This window comes from Myripristis murdjan, chromosome 21 (assembly GCF_902150065.1).
Source record: "Myripristis murdjan chromosome 21, fMyrMur1.1, whole genome shotgun sequence".
NCBI lineage: Eukaryota > Metazoa > Chordata > Actinopteri > Holocentriformes > Holocentridae > Myripristis > Myripristis murdjan.
This window is the reverse complement of record NC_044000.1, coordinates 1,975,945-1,996,050: the sequence shown is the minus strand read 5'-3', so window position 1 is coordinate 1,996,050 and position 20,106 is coordinate 1,975,945. Positions and strand designations below refer to the sequence as shown.

The 20,106-nt window shown below is 40.9% G+C and overlaps 1 protein-coding gene across 1 annotated transcript in view; it reads right to left on the bottom strand.

Annotated features, from left to right (window-relative positions):
* clasp1a (cytoplasmic linker associated protein 1a) overlaps positions 1–20,106 on the bottom strand; it is a 107,720-nt gene that overhangs the window by 40,687 nt on the left and 46,927 nt on the right. The window contains exons 9-12 of the mRNA XM_030080193.1: positions 2,751–2,891; positions 2,332–2,405; positions 1,697–1,789; positions 715–860 (exon numbers count right to left, since the gene is read on the bottom strand). Of these exons, the coding sequence (XP_029936053.1) occupies positions 715–860; positions 1,697–1,789; positions 2,332–2,405; positions 2,751–2,891 (454 nt within the window). The remainder of the gene's footprint in view (positions 1–714; positions 861–1,696; positions 1,790–2,331; positions 2,406–2,750; positions 2,892–20,106) is intronic.

Here is a 20,106-nt window from a genome sequence, read left to right as displayed (position 1 = left end):
ATGATAAAACAATAAAACGTGCTGGGGTAAGTGTCCAATTAAAACAGTCTTTCCTCTAGACAGTCTATATGAGTAATATACTCAGTCCATTCCGGCGGCGTCCCGGTATCAGTCCGACCGTGTGCGTGGCGAGGCTCCGTCGGGGCGTGCATTGAAGCCTCCTGGGCGCTCTCTCGTAACAGCCCAGGGATAGCGGATAGCGGGTGGTCAGGACCACCCGCTATCCGCTATCCCTAAAGTGTGTGCGCAAGATAGCAACCTTAGGGATAGCGCATGAAACACACCCACAGACACACCTCCAGGCGCAAATGACGGAGTCGGCATAAGGATAGCGGGTAGCGGGTGGCGCAAGATACCGTTTAGGGATAGCGGAAGCTCCTAAATCCGCAATTTGCGGGTAGCGGGTAGTGGCAGCGGATAGCGGGTGGCACAAGATAGGGCCCTTAGACTGATGATGATCGATGATTTTTTACAAAAAAAAATCCTGCCTAGCACAGCTTTATTACTTACACCATGATGTTACACCTGCCAGTAAATTTATATTAGGGACTTTAAGTATTACTGGGTAAATGCAACAATTTTTCATGGGTTCATAGACAGGTAAATATACTGGAATAAAGCTACTGTAATTACTGAAAATGATGTGCCCTAAGATCACAGCATTTTTAACAAATCTAAGCACAACAGTGAGCCATCCCTGGCCAAGTGTCTTACCCTAATGTGATGCAAGCCTCACGGACCACCTGGGAGCGGAGGTCTTTAGCTGACAGCTTGAAGGGAGCCTCCAGGAGGCGCAGCTGCTGGGGGAAACCCTCATATTCTAAAGCTCCAGCCAACATGATCGAACGGACCTTCTTTAGCTGAAGGTGGTTAAGAAAGAGAGGCAACGAGGAGAAGAGAGAAGGAAAAGTGAGTCAACAGCACAGACTTACTTAGTTCATTACTGGTAATATAGGTGAGTGCAGGTCTGATCTTGCTTAGGACAGGATGTGGAGGGGGAAGGCTGCAGGAACAGGACTGGAATGATTAGTAAACGTAATCAGAGGAATTGATGAAGCGACTGCATCAATGTTTATCTTTATTTTTGTACCATTGTGCATTTTTCAAGCTTGATGCATAAAAACATCTTATTATCTAATAACAATAAGCTAAGAAAAAGTACAAAAACTATTACTTTGTACTAATCACAATTCTTGTTATTGTCCTACTTGAAGTGAAAAGTAGATGTGGCAGGTAGTGTCTGCAGGAAAATTCCACATAGTAACCTTGTACTAGGAAGAAACGACCTGGTAGTACTTTCATAAACAATGGCAACTACACAGAAAAAAATGGTACTGGGACTTGTTTTTTTATATTGACATAATATGCTTTATTTGTATTCATTTATGGGCCAGAAGTCTTATTTTGGGACATGTTTTGACACGCTATGGAAGTGAATGGTGGAATGGACACAAATATCATTCTGGATTCCCAGGGGGAGCAGAGGTACCAGAGGAGCTGATAATGTTTTAACCCTGTTTCTTGTTTTTTCTCCCTTTCTTCCAATAACAAACAAAGGAATTATTTTGTCCGTAGGAAGGTCAGATGCAAGCTTCAATGTTCATAAGTGTCTAAATGCATGTACATGCAACCAGGTGTAAGCAAAAAAACAAACCCTGAAACACAAGACAAAACAGGACATGAGCCCGGCTCTTACCGCGACCACTCTGTGCTCCCAGTCATGCTTGTCATCAGACAGCACCTCTCTGATCTTGGTCAGGTGGTCCTCCAACTCTCTGTTGGAGTAGATCTGGACAGGAGAAAGTACAGCTGAAAATTCATAACACGAGAGGCAGGACTGACTGATTATCATACCACCTTGGGATAAATAGTTTCATAATACTGAAGGCCCTGTATTTTTACAAAGCCAACTGGATTCCTAAAGAACGAGGTCAAAATACTAAGTAACAGTAATACTAAGTAATGGTTCACACCATATGTTTTTCATTTTCTTTTTTAATTATTGCCTTCTGGGTATCCTGATGACTCAGCTTGCTAAAACACATGGCATGTATTTCCAATAATGAGTTCTGAAATAAAGCTCTTGATAATTGTTGCATATCATCCCTACTCTCTCCGCCATTCTCCTGTCTCACTCAAACTTAACTAAAAAAATGTAATTGAGGAAAACACAAAGACAGACATTTCAGCCATGTCTTATGACACGAAACTGACAACAACTAGTGGCAAAACACCTTGATATTGAGGGTGAATCTTTTAAACCATCTGCTACTGCTGTATTATTGCCTTAATTTCTGTGCTGAGCATTTCAATTTACTGAACTTAGAATACCTGGACAGTGGGCACATCCTCAAAGGCTTTAATGAAATCCTCTTCATCCACAGCACCTGCACCTGCTTCTTTGCCTGGGCAAGAAAATAACACAATATTGAAACTGACATTCAATGACATGTCTCCGCATTTCTAGAAAATGACAACAGCAGCATAAAAACAGAGTTCTCCATTTCTTCTGTTTTGTAGAAATATGGTCCCACTTTAGCACAATGCAGTTTACAGTCAAAATATAGTATTAATAGCTTCAGTAGCAGCAGTCACACAAGAATTAACATTACATTTTATGCAATTGCAAAGTAAAGATGGAAAAATTAGATCTACTTCTCCCACAAGAAACCAGCTGTGGTTTTTCAGATGTTGCTAAATTGCTCAGATTATATCATGGTAGGTCTGAGTGGACAGAGCCCCTCCCTCACCTGTGGCTTTGGCTGTGTTAGCTGAGCTGGGCCTTCTGACGGAGCTTATTACAGTCCTCCTGCCACTGGGGGTCGCTTTGGAGGACGAGGAGGAGGAGGACCGGCCTCCATCCACAGAATCCTCATCTTCAAAGTTCTTATCTGAAACACAGGAAGACGACAGAGACATTTAGCAAAGCTGTAGTCCGTTCAACTGGGAAAAAATACATGTCACGATCTTGGGATGCACTAAATGATGGGAAGCACTTCATGGCTCAGTCACTGTATGAGATACATTTCCTCTAAGGAGGCATAAGTCATTCTTGAGTCATCATTCAGAAAGCTGTGGGTCCTCTCAGAGGTCAGATAGTTCTCCAGTGTTTTTAACACTGAATTTTCTTGTTTAGTATTAAGACTTGGAATCCAACACAACATTATTCCGCTGTCAATCCAGCGAGAGTGGGACCTGAGTCATCTGTGCATTGTATGACCTCTGCTTCCCTTAGAGAGGAGTGCTACTAAGTCAGCCTGTCAGTTTGTGCACATGTTTGACCCCCGTCCATCCATCATCCATGCATGCATCCATCCGGCTTTAATCTGGATTGACAGACACGCACAGATACATGGCCCCCTGTCACCTCTCCAACGTGACCATTCACACGAGGGATTAGCCAAAGGCAGATATGACGGTGCTGGATGGTTGCCCTCAGCTGAGGCATGGGGGCAAAAGGAATGTTCCCAGCAAAGACAATCGTCCATGTTTGATGACTTGAAGAGAAATAGAATACATAAAAATGAATTCACAATACATTCAACAGAATGACCATGTTGCCAGCGGTGAATTTGCAATCATCTGTTGTACTGTTAGCCCAAAATTACATGGGTCTCATTGTCTTAAAATGCATCCCACCCCTTGCAAACTGCATGCAGAAATGTCCTTTCACTGATGCAGTCACAAGATATTAACCGGAGTCAACCAACCCTCAAACAATTATCAGGAACAAGCAACAGGCTCACACAGTCAAAGCACAAAAAACACACACAGAGCACCTCCCTACATTTCCCTAACGTGAAGAATCATGACCATGACACGGCATATACCGCAGAGACAGCAAGAGCCAGAAAGCGAGGTACAAAATACAAGAGAGGCATAGGACGAAAAGAAGAAAAGGTGGAGAAAAAGAGGGAAGAGAACATGCAGAAGAAAAAGGAATAGGCAGAGCAAAATGAGAACGCCAATAAGAGACAGATGAAAACAGAAAGAAAATAGCACTAGAGGAGGAGCACAGCCAAATGAGGAGAGGAATTAGTGGGAGTGAGCGAGAGGGGAAAGGCATCATTCTTACGAGCACAGATCCTCTTGCACACCAGCTTCCTCAGCATGACTCTCTAAAGCGCTCTCTCTCTTTCATCAGGCATCACTGGTGGCGGCAGGGCGTGTGTGTGTGTGTGTGTGTGTTCGGTGTGTGCCTGCGTGACACGCTGTGCTCTGACAGAGTGCCAGACTAACCACCCCTTAAGCCTTTCTCTCCGAGTTCAGCTGTCAAACGGGTATGTATGCGTGTATGTTTGCATATGTGTGTGTGTGTGTGTGTGTTTGTGCCATCATGATGTGGCTGGGCTGTCGAGACTCATGGCCAAAGAGGGAGGGGCTTTTTGATGTGAGATGAACATTTCCCATACAATCACAAAACATTACAGTGCTTATAGACTATGCGTCTAACTGATTTTATTATTACATCTTGGCTCATATTATTATTGTCTCTTAGACTGCATTAGTAGCTCTCCATTATAATTTAAGTTTTACAAGAGACTGCCATGTCAATGAATAACAATACAAGATGGATGGGCCTCGTGTAAGACTCACAGGCACAGTGGAAGACATACTAAGAACAACAGGCTGTATATCTTACTCTACACCCAATAGGATTCACATCATTTTATGTTCAGTGCTAATATAGGCTCATCATTTCTCTGACTCTCCCCCATCAGTAATGCTTAGGTCCTGGAAGCTGTGTCACTTAAGCACGGGAACACTTTATGGTTGTCAGTACACACATAATCTGTTATTCGGCTAAAATGCAAATGTAAGGCTCCCTGTTGAGCATCACTGCAATGGCCTTAAATTTGATTAGCAAAGGGAGATACCAACAGCAAAAACAAAAGCTGAAGCAGAAAACCATTCGTAAAGGCTGGGCTGTGGAATCTAAAAACTTTTAAGCATCATTACTAAGAGCAGGCTTTCTCAACCTTGGGCCTGGAGCTCCATTTAGGGTACCATATGTAATAAAAAAAGGGAGTCACAGTTACTAAGGTTACAACATTCATGCTGTTAACATGCTTTTTACAACTGAAATATACATGAATGTTTAAGAGACAGAGTAGAGACATGAAAACAATTTATTGATAGCTACTCTAACTTAGCCTATGGTGTCTGTGTAGGTCTCAGTCATCCAGGTCATGGTTATCCAAGTAGGGCCGAATCGAGATCAACTGGACCAGCTGTAGATTCTTGAAGAGGTTTCACTTCTCATCCAAGAAGCTTCTTCAGTTCTGACAGACTGGTGGGGAGTCCCAGGTATTTAAATTGTGTGGGGATTTTCCAGGTCATTGAAACTACTGGATCATTAGTGCTGGATAATGTCTCAACACAGGAAGAAGCTTCTTCGATGAGAAGTGAAACATCTTCAAGAATCTACAGTTGTTCCAGTTGATCTCGATTCAAGTCTACGTGGAGAACCTAGCCTATGATGGATTAATTAGAAATAACAATAGATTGCTGAAAAATACATGTAGAAGTACAGGAAATCATCTACATCAATACAATGAATCAATCATTGATTAATTGCTTATCATTAATATTAATGGCTCAAATTCTTGATGGCAATTAACTGATCATCAATTATTCATTACCGTCCCTAACAGTAACGTAAAAAGGCACCGCTGGCTGCATATTTGACCAGCCAGATTGCCTCTCTTGAACTAACCATTGTGCAATTTTGACTCCCAGTGGTCCTGGGCTGCACAGATGCAACTGGGAAAGTCATGTGACCTTACAAGGCAACACACAGTTGTCAATAACCTCTTTACAAGACCAGCTCGATTTTTTTGGTCCTCTGCAAGAGGGAAACATTGTCTGTGAAGTCAATAGAACCAGCATTATGAAAACATGTTTTTCATGTGCAAACACTGGAGTGGTGTGATGGGATGTTTTCAGCCTGGGTAATGAGGACTGTATTGATCTTTCCAGACAGAATAGCTAGAACAATATAGGCTGTAAGCCCATAAAATAGGGCTACTGAGTATAGTATGCTTGGTCAGGGCTGGCAGAGCCAAGTGATACAGTTCATTTAGCTTTCAGGCCTGCTATTGGTTATTTATGAGAACAACTGTACATGTTTGCTGCAATTAAGCCTGTAACAGCTATGAAACACAATACTGGTGATATTAACATAACTGAGATAGAGTCAGTGGACACACTGCATTCACACAAGGAGCATAAGGACTGGGTGCTTTTACTCATTAGCAGTCTCAGTGACAATGCAGTACCATCAGTAATCTGCTACCTCTTACCAGAAAATACCTCACATAAACTTGCCTGTTCCCTGGCAAACCCAAACAACTCTAACATAGTTGAAGGAAAACTTTAAGGAGAAGGACAAGTTTAGACTATCCAAAGGCTCTAAAAAAAGATATATGAGCACACACTGCCAGATGGCCCGCTATAAATGAAGGCCATTAGTTGGAGCACCTTAAGAGAAAGCACAGTGTCCTGTCATGGCAGAGTATTGATTACAGCAGTCAAAGCAGCTGCATGCTTAAATGCTGACACAAATGTCAAGCTGATTTATCTATGTGTCGGGGGAGCAATTAGCGCAGCAGCATACAACATGCAATGAGCCATTCAAACAAGGACACACACTCGTGCCAAACATACACATAACCACATCCATGCAATAGGAAGACAACCTCAGATCATCTAATCTGACACACACACACACACACACACACACACACAAACAGCAGAAAATTCACACAGGACTGTGTGATGCAGCCTGGGCCAGGTCATAAGTAATGACAGTAGCAAATAATCGCACAGGCCCCCTGACATCATCATTGGCCCACTCAAAGCATTCATCTGGTCCACATGGAGGGCATTTGTGAATATGTCACACAAATAATGTAGCTTGACATGACCTCAGCTGAAAGTTTCTAGGACAATACTACCCACTGAGGGGGGCAATGTCATTACCAGTATTAGGGAATAAAAAAAATCCATTATCAATATATCAAATAATATATACATAAGCACACAGTTCTTTGCCATGATCCCTCAAATGTGGTTATCAAACACTTGTGACAAAGATATGTAATGAAGACAGGACATGTTACATTTTTCATAGTTTACAATATATGTACATACATATATATCTATATATCTAAACATCTATCTATTGATCTATCTATATCTATAGATATTGATATAATTATTAATTTAACTTGAATTAAGAAAAAGTATATTCATTACCCAAAGCATCTTATTCTGCATTATGTTCTCTAAAAAAATAAATAAATAAATTTCATATTGGCCAACATATACACCAATACCAATATATCTTTGATAGGCCATTATCAGTTTTGCCTTGCCAGCATCCTCCTACACAAATGAGGGACACCGTCTCTGAATGTAGGGGTGTCTTATACAACCACACACACAGGAACGATTTACCAAATGGGAGTCAGGAAAAGATATTTAAAAAAGGACATGGGAGCCAAAGGGGAGACAGCAAGAAAAGAAAAAAGTGAATATTAAAGTTGCCATGGTCCTCAGAGGGGAGAAAGGATCCCATGAAAGGCCTTAATATTCTATAATACAGCCTAATGTATAATCCCCTTGTGAATGGATGGTGCCTTATGTAACCACACACAGGAATAGCTAAACAACTAAAGGACAGGACAAGAGAGAAAGATGAGTGAGAAAGACAGGGAGGCAGGAGTGTCTGGGGAAAATAAAGGTTTATAAATATTCTATAATACTCACTTACAACAGTTTCTTTTTTCATGCATTATATTCAGCCTTACAGATTTTTCAGTTTTTATTTACTCAGGGACAGTTGACTGGACTCCTTTTCAGCAATGCCACACTTCACAGTCACACAGTTATACACTTTCACACTTGACAACGGACTGTACAACCACAGTTTCATGGCGCTGGCCTTTGGGAAGGCTGGGTGTTTAGTGAAAAATCCACCCTGAATCTCTTCAACACTGTTCAGAACAGCTATTTGTGATGTGCCTTTTGATGGTGTGTATCTGACTACATGTTTAAACCAGAGATGATGCAATACAGAGTTCTTGGCTGTTCTCTGGAGGTTACTGAAAGTCATTCTGGGAAATGTTGGAAATCATTAACTGATTTTGTCTTTAAGTACAAACTGATGATAGCTTCACTCCAGCCTCATTTTAATGTGCTCTCAATTATTGAAGACACGTTTCACATCTGTTACAGGCTCGACCCGATCACGTTCAGGCTCAGATTGTTTAATTAATCCAGCGGGTTTGAGAGGGTTCTCCGCTTATGTGGATTTGTAATATTTCTGTGGTATTCTTGTAGTAACTGCAGTTGGGCTGGACAAGATAGAGGACATCAGGTTAATAGGCAGTCATTCAATGCGTCCTGAGACACATGTCTGTTTACACCTCTAACACGATGTAGACAAAAGCATCTCAGACCACTTCCGAATGTGTCCTGAGATCCGATCAGTCAGGACGCATTGAGGACGCACTGCTGTTGTTTACACCTGTTCTGACGTTAATACCAGGTGGGAACAAGGCCTTAGTGAGAGGAGAATGTTATCTTCACTTATCCCTGCCAAGACTTTCCCAGGCAATCTGGATTTGAACCAGCAAATTCACAGTTGCTGGATCACTTCTGGCCTCTAGGCTTCAGCCATCTGATGCCCTCATGAATGTCAAAATCAAAACATTAGAACAAAAATAGAAAACCACACACAAAACAAATGAGAAGGGAATAAGAGAGAGCAAGAGGAGAGAGCACAGAGCTTACAATGAAATTAATATCATGCTTACTTGAGTTCTCTGGGGCAACATGATCCAATAATAAATGGTCTCATGACACTGACTTAAGGGAAGCCAAGGACATTAACTGATTGTGGTCAGATATTTTTGAGAGGAACACATCTCAGATAAAGAGGCATTATTTTGATGATTTGATGGGAGGTGGAGCTGGGTAAAATTATTAGTATGGCTAAAAAGGGCAAAAATAAATACTTCACTGAACTTATTTTCCAAATGTGTTTATGTTTTGAGTGGTTTTACTACCTAGTAACAGAAAATGCACTTGGGGTAGCTGTTTGAAACCGAATCGAATATATTTTTGGTCATCTATTAGAATCAAGGCTGCACTACGTCATATGTCCACTAGGTGTCAGGCTACACTGTAAACAACACATTTAGATACTCTGTTTCCAGCAGCCTTGCCATAGGAACAACTACCACTAATCCATCCATGGACCACAGATTTATATAGTAGGGTGGATTTTCTCTCAGCCTTGCTGTTATTTCCCCCTTTCCTTTACTCTTTGCCTTCCCTCATCATCCCTGGAGCCCCAGGCGAGTCATTATGAGGCTTTCCACCATTCCCTCTCTACGAGCTCCAGGCCTTGTCTATCATCCAGACCACAGTTCAGCCGGCAGCCTGAAGGATTACATAAGAGACAGATGACTGGTGATCAGCGTTACATCATAACAAAGATGTTTTGTTCGGCTGACAAATCAGAGAGGCTGCTGACACAGCAGAAAACTAACCTTTTCTCTACAGGTCACATGGGTTGATAAACAAAACGTAGTCTCTATTTTGCCAAAGAAGATTGATCTATCTATTTATTGATCTATCACCATCTCTCGCTCAAATCTTGCTTATTCTCTTCTTGATCTTCTGAGAAATACACACACACACACACACACACACACACGCACACCTTTGTTTTGCTTTGTCTGCTTCTCTTTACACTCCTGCATGAACTCCTACTGCGCCAGCTACACCACATGACAATGTCATTATTTTTTCTTTTTTGCTTTTGTGAAACCCTGCCTCTCCGTCTGTTTAATCCAGTAGGGATTTAATGCTGTGGAATATCTAACAGGAAACTGAGCTATCATTCTCTTGAAACATTTCAAGCATCGGCAGAGCTTGCCCTGCTGCTGCAAGGAAGATGTGATTGTATCAGAAGTGATATAGTTGAGTGAAACCATGAAAAAAAATCATATTTGGTATTGTTAGCTCGTTATTTGTGAAGTAAAAAATGCCTTTCACTTATCCCCTATCCCAGGGAGGCCAGAATAACAGTCAGGTTTACCAGCCAATTGTTACATCCACACAGTGACAAATTTATTGAAAGTGCACCTGTTTTGACCTTCCATCCACACAACTTTTCAGTGTTCTATTCCTGTTGTTCGGTCAACAGGTGAAAACAAAACAATTTGATAAAGCTGATGTCACCAGCATCGCTTTTTTGCACATGCTCCCAGCAGAGACACTGATCTCACACAACTTTGATCATACACTCATTTTCAATAACTTGTGACTTTTAGGAGGGGATCAACCTCCTGCTGAAATGCTCCTCCTGCTGAAAATGACTCACCCTTCTTATCATTCCAGTTTATTTTCTGTAGATTTGAACATTATTAACATTATTGGCTGCATTTGGAGCTACCTCTTGGATGCCAACAAACAGTGAAGATGGATGCGTTTTTACATTCTTGTGTGTACAGACATATTTTCAAAAATGCTCTAATGAGGATGGAGTTGTTTTTAAAATGGTGATAGTTGCAATTTCAAAGAAAACTCAATCTGTGTGTAAAGGCCTGTATGAGGCTTTGACTGTCATCTCCCTACTTCTCTGTGAGAATAGGCTGATTGATCCTCTGAAGTTAAAGTTAGCCCTGCTCTGATAAGCCCTGTTCTACAGCTTCAAAGGCGCTGGAAATGAAACGCAGGCTATTGAGACAGTCAACAAGGGAAAAACATTTTCCCATTTTCCACAAGGGACTGAGAAGTGTCCCTGCAGAGCCTCCATCCTATTGAGACATGTAACAACAACAACAACAACAACAACAACAACAACAACAAAAAAGCATAAGACGTGGTAACAATTTCTTTCCATACTGACACAGGTGAATCTCTCTGCTGTTCTGTTGTTTGGCCAGGAAAATACTATTCAACCCAGAATATTAACAGGTCAACTTCCCACTGATTTTGTAACCCTCCAGTGGCTTTGGATTATGCATGAAAAATTAGACAACAATATCCAACATGGGGAAAACTACAGTGATTCAGAAATACCAGAGAAGAACAAAGGCCATTCCCTGTGGGAACAATGTTATCACAGGGCCCAAACTTAACAGAAACACATTCTGGTAGTCTGGCTTGTTCTGACTACAATGAGCTGGGTGTCCGAATCTGACCTTATTATCAACCGAAGAACTGATGAATATCAGCTCAGAAGAGACTTCCTGATTCCCATCCACTGAAGCAACCAGCCTCGTATTCAGTGTATGTATCGGATTTACAACTCCACTTCATTTGCCTGAATCTAGCCCAATGAATCACTAGTGTTGGTTCATATACCACATATGAGCAAATTAATGAAAATGGAAAAGAAAATGAGAAATTTTATTGAGCTAAATCCAGGCTATTGCTTTGGTAGGTAATTTTAACTTTTTACTAGGCACACAGCTCCATTAAGTTCATGAGTAGTCAACCTCCAGACAACCCTAGGGTTTTTACTGTCAAACAACATTCAGAATTTTATTCTCAGTTCTCAAATTCATAGCTGAAAACAGACAAACTTACTTCTTATAAAAAAGACAAAGAATAAATATTAACAGGGCCTAAATGTCTGCTTCAATTCTCTTATTACACATGCACACATAGCTACATTACTTAATATATGTAACTGTTACGCAGTGTGGGACAAGACAACTGTCAAATTGTATCTGTCATTGTATCCATTATCACTGACAAAAAAGTAAGTAGTGGAATAATAAAATACAACAGATATGTTTTGAAAGACCTATTAGCAATTAGTGTTTTGCAATTAGCTTTATAGAAGTGGGCTGTTTTAATAGGTGAATCAGAGGATTATAATTACTATTCTTTGATGTGGATAGAGTTCTCACACCTGTACATAGACTTCAACTCCCCACGATATTTTTGTCACTGTTATCGAGGAGGGAAAAATAAAATGAAAGCTCACATTGCCTAAGTTGTCGGCCATTGCATGCAGTCTAATGCTGATTGACTGATTCATTGCACCACCATGAGGTCAGGTGATGTTAGATCATAAAGCGGAAAATCTGGGTAATAGGCTGCGTTTGTTTTGAACGGTTTCAGTTACTAAGAGCTTATCTCATTGGCTGTGATTACTCTTTAGATTACACTCTCCTGTTATTTTATTACCATCGCGTGTTGTCAAACAAGATAACGGTGACGTAAGGCATTATGATGACATGATATACAGACTAGCCAGTAGCGCCAATTTCATCATGCTCTGTAAGTGTCATTTCTCATTTCTATTAAAGTCTATTAGCCTCCAGCCTGTCATGGTGCTAACAGCCAACTGTGCCTCAGGGCTTCACTGATTTCTGAGGACAAAAAAGCAAGACAGAGGCAATGAGACAGAGAGGGAAAAAACAGGATGGGAATGAAAGGGATTTCACTGGCCTCTCACTCCTCTACCCCAACCTTTATTCCCTCCAGCTCGCCACACTGACGAGAGCTGAGCTGAGAGAGAAAGATGGGCAGAAAAAAGATCAAGGCAGGCGTATGACAAAGAAACATTCATTCGCCCCTTTGGGAAAAGACAGTAATATAAATAGTACCAGAACTGAAATAAAGAAATAGAGATGGGGTGTCAGACAGACAGAATTCAAGTTAGCAGGTGACGAGAAAGGCAGGAGACAGAACCTGGTTTCCAAATAAGTGTAATTTTATGAATTAGTATGTATCAAATAAGAAAAGCTTTATGTAAATGGAAAGGTGTGTTTCTTTGTGTCATACAGATTATGATTTTAGTGGGGATAATCATTTATCAAGTTTCACTGGGACAAAAAAATATTACAAGGATGATGATGTGACTTTTGCTGGGGTCAAAACAATCTCCTAATCATAATGCAGTGCACTAACTACATGCCTATTTGCACTTAAGCCACCTCGATCTGACTGATAGCCACTGGTGCATTTTTTCCCCACACTGAGTTGGACATAAAGGGCAGATATTCAGTGCAATGCTGGCTGAAGGTCACCCTAGCCTGGCACCCTGGCAGAGGAGCCACTGCTATGGCAGTCTCTTGTTGTGGCCCTCAAAGACTCTCTTTTATCCACAGGATCACATGGACAGAGGGGCTATTATGTGTCCATTTCACTTGGCAGAGCACAAAGTGGACAACAGCATCATTTAGAAGGTTGGCCACAGTTTATACACTTGTCCCCTCTCTCTTTGTTGCATGTCATCCCTACTCTATCTCCCATCTTTCAATGCTCTCTCCATTGTGTATTGGCTAATAAACTCACAGCAAGAGCCACTACAGCTGCTAAATGTCCTGCCACCATCACCATATTATATAGAACATATCTTAATTTTAATTCACAATTTAAAAGAAATATTTTTGCAAATGTGCATGATTTTCATTTTCACTTAAAAACTATTAGAGGGATTGTGATGTGATTTTTGTTGGTGTCTCCAGCAAACAAATATGTTTTCTTACATCTGAAGAACACAATTCGTGGGCCAGGGCATCTCAATAGCACCACAATACTTTATTTTGAATGCTATTTTATCATCAAAAATTAACTGCACAGATATTGCACTTGGTCACTTTGCAATTTCAGTAATCTCTCAATTAATTGTTCAGTCCTAATTGATAGTATTGATATGAACTTCACAAGCTGAAGCAGTGGAGTTTTCGTAGCATTTAGAAAATCACAGTTTTCTCTTTGAGCGAAGTCCTCCAAATCTAATCAGATCATCTTCTGAATGTGTGGTGTCTAAGTCTATGAGCATGTGCAGGTTCTATTGCGTACTGTTCTTGAGTTGCCATCTACCATGGAGGCGAGACATACAAATATCACAAAAACATTCTCTAAGAAACTGAATTACATGGTGTGTTCTAATCATATGATTGCCTTAGATATGGTGTGAGTAGTCTGTGTGTCCTAATACAGGTCAGTGCATGTATTTACAGCAGCTACTGGCATCACCTCATCAGCACAAAACCTGCTGAGTCAAACTACAGTGTTTGCATAACACTAAGACCCTTCAGTCATATATGAAATGTAAGAAATCCATGAAACTCAAGGCAACAAATGCATTCCAAAGGTCAAGATGACAACCTCAAAAGTTACTGTTAAACTTTTATTGCTGGATCTTATGTTTTAACATGAACCTTCATAAACACATTTTTTTCAAGACAATTTATAATTACATACACCTGGAACATCAAAGAAAGACTGGATATGTACGTACACATCCAGTGCACATACACGCACAACTACAACTAATCTGGCCAATATACAGAGGATGGGACAACAGTGCAGAATGTGTTTTTAGACCTGCCACTTTGCAAGTGTTCACTTGCAAAGTGATTCTCTACACAAACACGCAGGCAGTAAAAAATACCAAATATAGCAAAGCCTTCCTTCAAGGCTGAAAAAGCAGAGCCTCCTCCACAATGTGAGGCCTGCCAGGAACAGAAGATACAGAGCACATGCACAAGCACACACCCACACAGAAGCCACACACACACACACACACACACACACACACACACACACACACACACACACACACGGAAAACATATTAAGCTCTCTGCAAAGCTGTGCATTTGTTCTTTGTGTATATGGGTGTGTGCGTGTGTGTGTGTGTGTGTGTGTGTGTGTGTGTGAGGTGATTAAAAAGGCTTTCTTTGAATCTGCATGCATCCTTCCTTTCTCTTCTTTATGCATTGGAATTATCCATCTCCTATGCACACACACCTGCAAACACAGCACCCCACCCACACACCCACCCACACACCCACACACACACACACCCACACACACACACATAAAATGGCACTTGTGGGACAAATTTTCACTAAACAGCTCCAAAAAAAACACGTGTAATTTCTCCTTCCACAAGTGCTTTTCATCGTGATACTATCCTAGATGGGCCACAAAGTACTTGCAAACACAGCACCTCTTAACATTTTTATGAACCTGCATATGCTACCAGTGGATAGACTGTCCTGCACAGGGCAATCCAGTTTGTGCCAAGTCCATTTGTAATGGAGTAAACCCCACGCATCTCGTACTCTGTGGAGGTTCATGCAACCAGAGAACTTTCTGTGAATGCTCTTTAATTCAGAGCTGGATATAACAGACAGATAGGTGACTGATGCAACTCTGTTCTGCTCTCAGTTTACTGCTCATTAGAGCCTAACGCTGACAAAAAGACACACTTGCAGCGTCCGCAATGTTTATGTAACAGCATAGCAGGAGAATTGAGGACGGAGAACAGAGCGCTCTCACTTAAATACGTGCACGGATGCAAACAAGCACGCACAGACACGCAGAGGCACACACACAAAGAGCCCTGGGTACTAAGCCAATTACAAAGACGCTTTCTGATTGTGCTGAAAGAGCTAGGAACCCATGTGCTGATAGAGTCACAAAAATCCACCCCAACTCAGTTTTGTCTATCTTGAGACGCGGCCGTTGGCCAACCAGCACCTCCTGCTCCTCTGCGGTTATAATTACTGCCTCTGTTTGAAGCCACAGTTTGCATTATGCACATATCTGCTATAAATGGGCCCATACAGACCCAAATTGGCCAATCTACTATAGCACTGATGGTCTGACTTGGAGAAAAAAAAAATCAGTGAAAGTTATCAGAGCTCACCATTACAAAGGAGGGTCTACATTTTTTTCAGAGCTGTTGTTTCTGTTGTTGGTAGCCAAGCTGTCACTGACCGAGAATGAAGCCTTTGAAATGTGATTTAATGAACCCACTTTATTGACAACACAACGCTTTGTCATACAGAAGCACTGAGTCCTCTGTGTCCCTGCAATACACAGAGGACTCAGCGCCATAGATGTGGCATGACATGGCTATATGAATGTCAACTGGAAGAGCCTTTAAAAAAAAAATATGCATTACAGTAGTAGTAGGTGCAGAGCCCCTGAACCCTGGCAGCATCCGTCCAAGGCCTAAATTATACAGCACAAAAGTGTAGAACTGCAACTGAACAATCCCAAATTTTGGATTAACACTGATAACAAGAGGGCACAGGTATCTCCTGGACAAATCAAAATGAAACAAAGCAAAACCGGCTTTTTTAGTCCATATTTCGCATTTCATGTTTTTTTTTTTTTTTGTTTTTTTTAGCTGTCTGTCACTTAAAAAGAGCGAGATGTAGTGCAAGAAGAAGACTAAATTCCTAAATTACATCAATATGAACACTATATACAATAGTAAGTGGCACAGAGGTTACATCCACAGTGCCATGATAACCCTTGTGGCGTAACATTCCTGTTAACCTGGGCTAACCATGTCTGTTTAGAGAGGAAGACAAAGAGTTGAATTGGGGAGTAATGATTACATGCAACCCACTAACAGTGTTCTGACCTCAAAAAGCTAGCATGCATCACCTATGGGAAAAGGCAGTAAATTGGACTAAAACATTTTAGTAACAGGTGATACCTAAATGCGTACTCAGAAGCATCCTTTACAGAGATATCTTGATTGTGACCTTATTTTACATAAGTTGAAACAATGTTTACTCATTTGGGGTATTAAGTTATTAATGTTATTCAAATTGAAATCATAAAAAATGTGATCACATGGCTGAATGGGTAATTCAACAGATTACATAACTAACTGTAACTCTAAATCAAATAGTAATTTGTACTAATAAAATATTTGACGACCAAGATGAACAAGTGTGAAGAAGCTTTGGGCAACTTATCACTCATGCTGCTGAAGGCATAGTGAAGGCGAGAGATTTTTTACCCCAGTAGTCAGGTGAAGGAGGGAACATTTCAGTGCAGTGTTGGAAATGTCACATTAGCGATCCAGGCAAGACAACAACCACCATCCACTTGATTTTACTTGCAGAGAATGCAGGCGGCTGAGCTACGGCTTAAAGACTCAGTGAAAAAGTATAGAAGCTGCCTCCTTCTCCACTAAGAAGAATAGTCAGAGCAACACCAAAGCTGCAACTCAACAGGACTGAGTCAGGGTTTGGGGGAAAAAATATATCTATTCAATGTTAAACTGTCTCTCTTAATCACCACTCAACATGCACACATATAAACCTAGACACTGTGCTTTGCTGGTAACTCCTCTAAATGAAAAGGAGAGGCAGAGGGGGCAGCATTACAAAATCATTCGCTCTTACAAGCTTAAAGCTGTCTGATCAGAGTGTGATTTGGCCTCAGCATGGAGAAAAAACATTCTATTCCTATTCTTACCTTCTCCGGCTGTCATGGTGTAAAACCTTCCTTCAGTGCAGAGGTGACAGAGGAGACTGTCAACGTTGCTGCTCAGCTGACGGCTCTGCTCTCACTTTCTCTCTACAGCCTGTGCCACTGTTTACCTCTCAGTGGTGCTCCAGAAATGGCTGCTTTTGTTTTGCTCTCACTCTCTCCATCCCTCTCTGCTATCCTTCCGTCTGCTATTTCTGCTCTCCCTTACGTCTCTGTTTCTCTCACTGTCCCCTCCTCCCCTCCCTCTCCTTTCCTTTTCCTCCTTGCTTTTGTGACAGCTGCACAGCAAAGCTCCCCCTCCGCCCAAATTTCTCTCATAGCTACATCTGCATACCAATTACTCTTAACAATGGGTGATAAACTGGAAAAGAACTGTTTTCCACCATTTCCACCAGTTCAGTTGTGCCCTTGCTTGTCATGTATTGTTTGTTTTGAAGAGGTATGTTAAAAAATCACATGAAATATTCACAAAAAGCAAAATATATGAAAAATGTTTAAAACCAAGTGATGAGGGAAAATTAACCTAATCATGTCAAGTGCCCCTCCTATCAGAGACTTTTGTGACATAACCTTTGCCCTCATCAGATGAATTTAATGTTCAGGCTTAAGGGCAGTCAAACTTCCTGTAGTCTGAGCCATTCTTAGACAAATTAAACTGGAAAAGCTTTCCTGACCGGCGGTGCTCTACATCTAATAGTTTTGCAGGATTGTAAAAACACTATGTACCAGCATACACCAGCAATCACAGTTGGAATTTGTGGCTCTCCTAGAAAAACACTTGCAAGTTAATTTAGGGTCCCATTTCCACTTTTTCATGTGATTTATAAGTTACCGAACATGAAATTCAGCTTATTTTTTATATCGCACTATGTGTTAATGCATGCTGTAGCGCAATGGCAAACTAATTTGGGCTGCATGAAAGTCAAAGTCTTGAGATGAGTGTCAGTAATGAGGGGATTTTAACTGCTACACATCATGTGGCAAAGTCTGGGAAAAACAGCATGGCATTTTGCATGCATGTTACCTGAATTTGTCAAAGCTGCACAAAGTAAGTTTGAAAAAGATGATCAACACAAACATACTTAGTGTACTAATTTAGTCCACTATTCGGGGAGCAAACGACAATCAAAGTCTAGCTCAGCTAGTTAGCTGCCTGAATTTCAATATTTACACTGAAAGCAAATGTTGATTGATTGATTCTGATATGCCATCTTACTCAGCTGTGTTCACCTAACATGTGGATTACTTATGCTGAATTTAAACAAACTGCCAACTAATAAAATTTACCTACAATGTCTTAAGGAGCCAGTGGACAAAGAGTAGGTGAGACTGAAACAAAAATTGTCAATCAATCACCGCAACTAATGTAAACAACAATACAATACTTATTTATCAGACTTCACCGGGTTAACACTTATTAAATATTGCCAAGTCCAAGTCATGTCCTTAATTATATGTAGACCTCCATTTCCTTTCCTATATTCATCACATTTCGCTCCAGGACACTGTCAAATAGAACAGAATCTATGTGGGAGGAGTTAGCACTAAACTAACTAAACAAACAAACTAAAGGCCTATAGGCAACACTGGAGCTCATTCTTTCCATATTAAAACCAAGCCTTCACCTCCCTCTGAGGCAGATGGATTCAAATTAAAACTAGTCATCATCGGCATTCACACAAAATCTATTTGAGTTCAACTGTGAAAGGGAGAAACTGAGTCTGCGAGCCAGGTGGCTGATCATGATAAATACGACAGCGAACATTTCGAATAACTGCTAAAATCAAATCATCTTGACACATTCTTCACACTTTTTTAATTAAACTTTCAGCGAACCAATTCACATGGTGCCAATGTAGTTTCACTTTTGTCAAGAGGTTTCTACAAATCAACATCCTGAAACCAAGCAGAAATAAGGACACTATTTCTAATAATGGCAATTATAATAGGTAATTATAATTACGCCACTATTATCCAGAAAATGACACTTGATTCAAGAAAACTTATGTAACAAGTTCCAAAATTCTGTCTAAAAATTTTTGATTGCCGATATATGTGTGGAGGGCTTATTAGGTCACTGATTGCATTTGAGTCTTTTAAAGATTGTGTACCTTCTCAACTCTAAACCAAATTTTGGATGAGTAAGTCATTATTAATCGAATGGAGGTTGCATTAATGCTAACATGAATGAAAGGACCTTATTGTATTTTATCTAGTGCATACATCAGATCAAATAACATGCAAGCTACAAAACTATTTATTTACCAACTATTAGGTTGCGCTAAACCTTAGCAAGCTCTCCCTGCTTGATTATGTTGTTTCTAAGTGTATCTGTGTGCATTTGTATGCTTGACACGGTTAATTAAGCTGAGCTCCATGATAATTGTCCTTGAGTGGTAAAGCTGGGAAAAGGCTTCACTGCAAACTGTTGTGAAATGCTGAGCCCTCTCAAACTGTTTTCTCCTCAGCTCAGCCGTTCTCTCTGCAAATGAACAGTGAACGTGGTCAGCTGGAATAGCACAAGTCAGCAATGAGGGCGTCGCTATCACAGATCCCAGCTCCACCAACACACACAATGCTCAAACCAGAGTCGACAAAAACAGCAACAGACTGTCTCTCTGAGTAACAATGCCAGTTTCTCTGTTGCACTCTCTTCTTTTCCATCTCTTTGGCTCTGCCTCTCATGAGCGCACACTTGTACGGATTAGAGTGACACCTCTGGCAGTGCGTTCTAGTCTCTGGCTCTGCTAACGGGATGGGACATCTGAGAGCCTCAGTGGATGCCCATCTCCTGTGGTGAAAACTCATCCACTCTAGCCCCAGGCCATCTG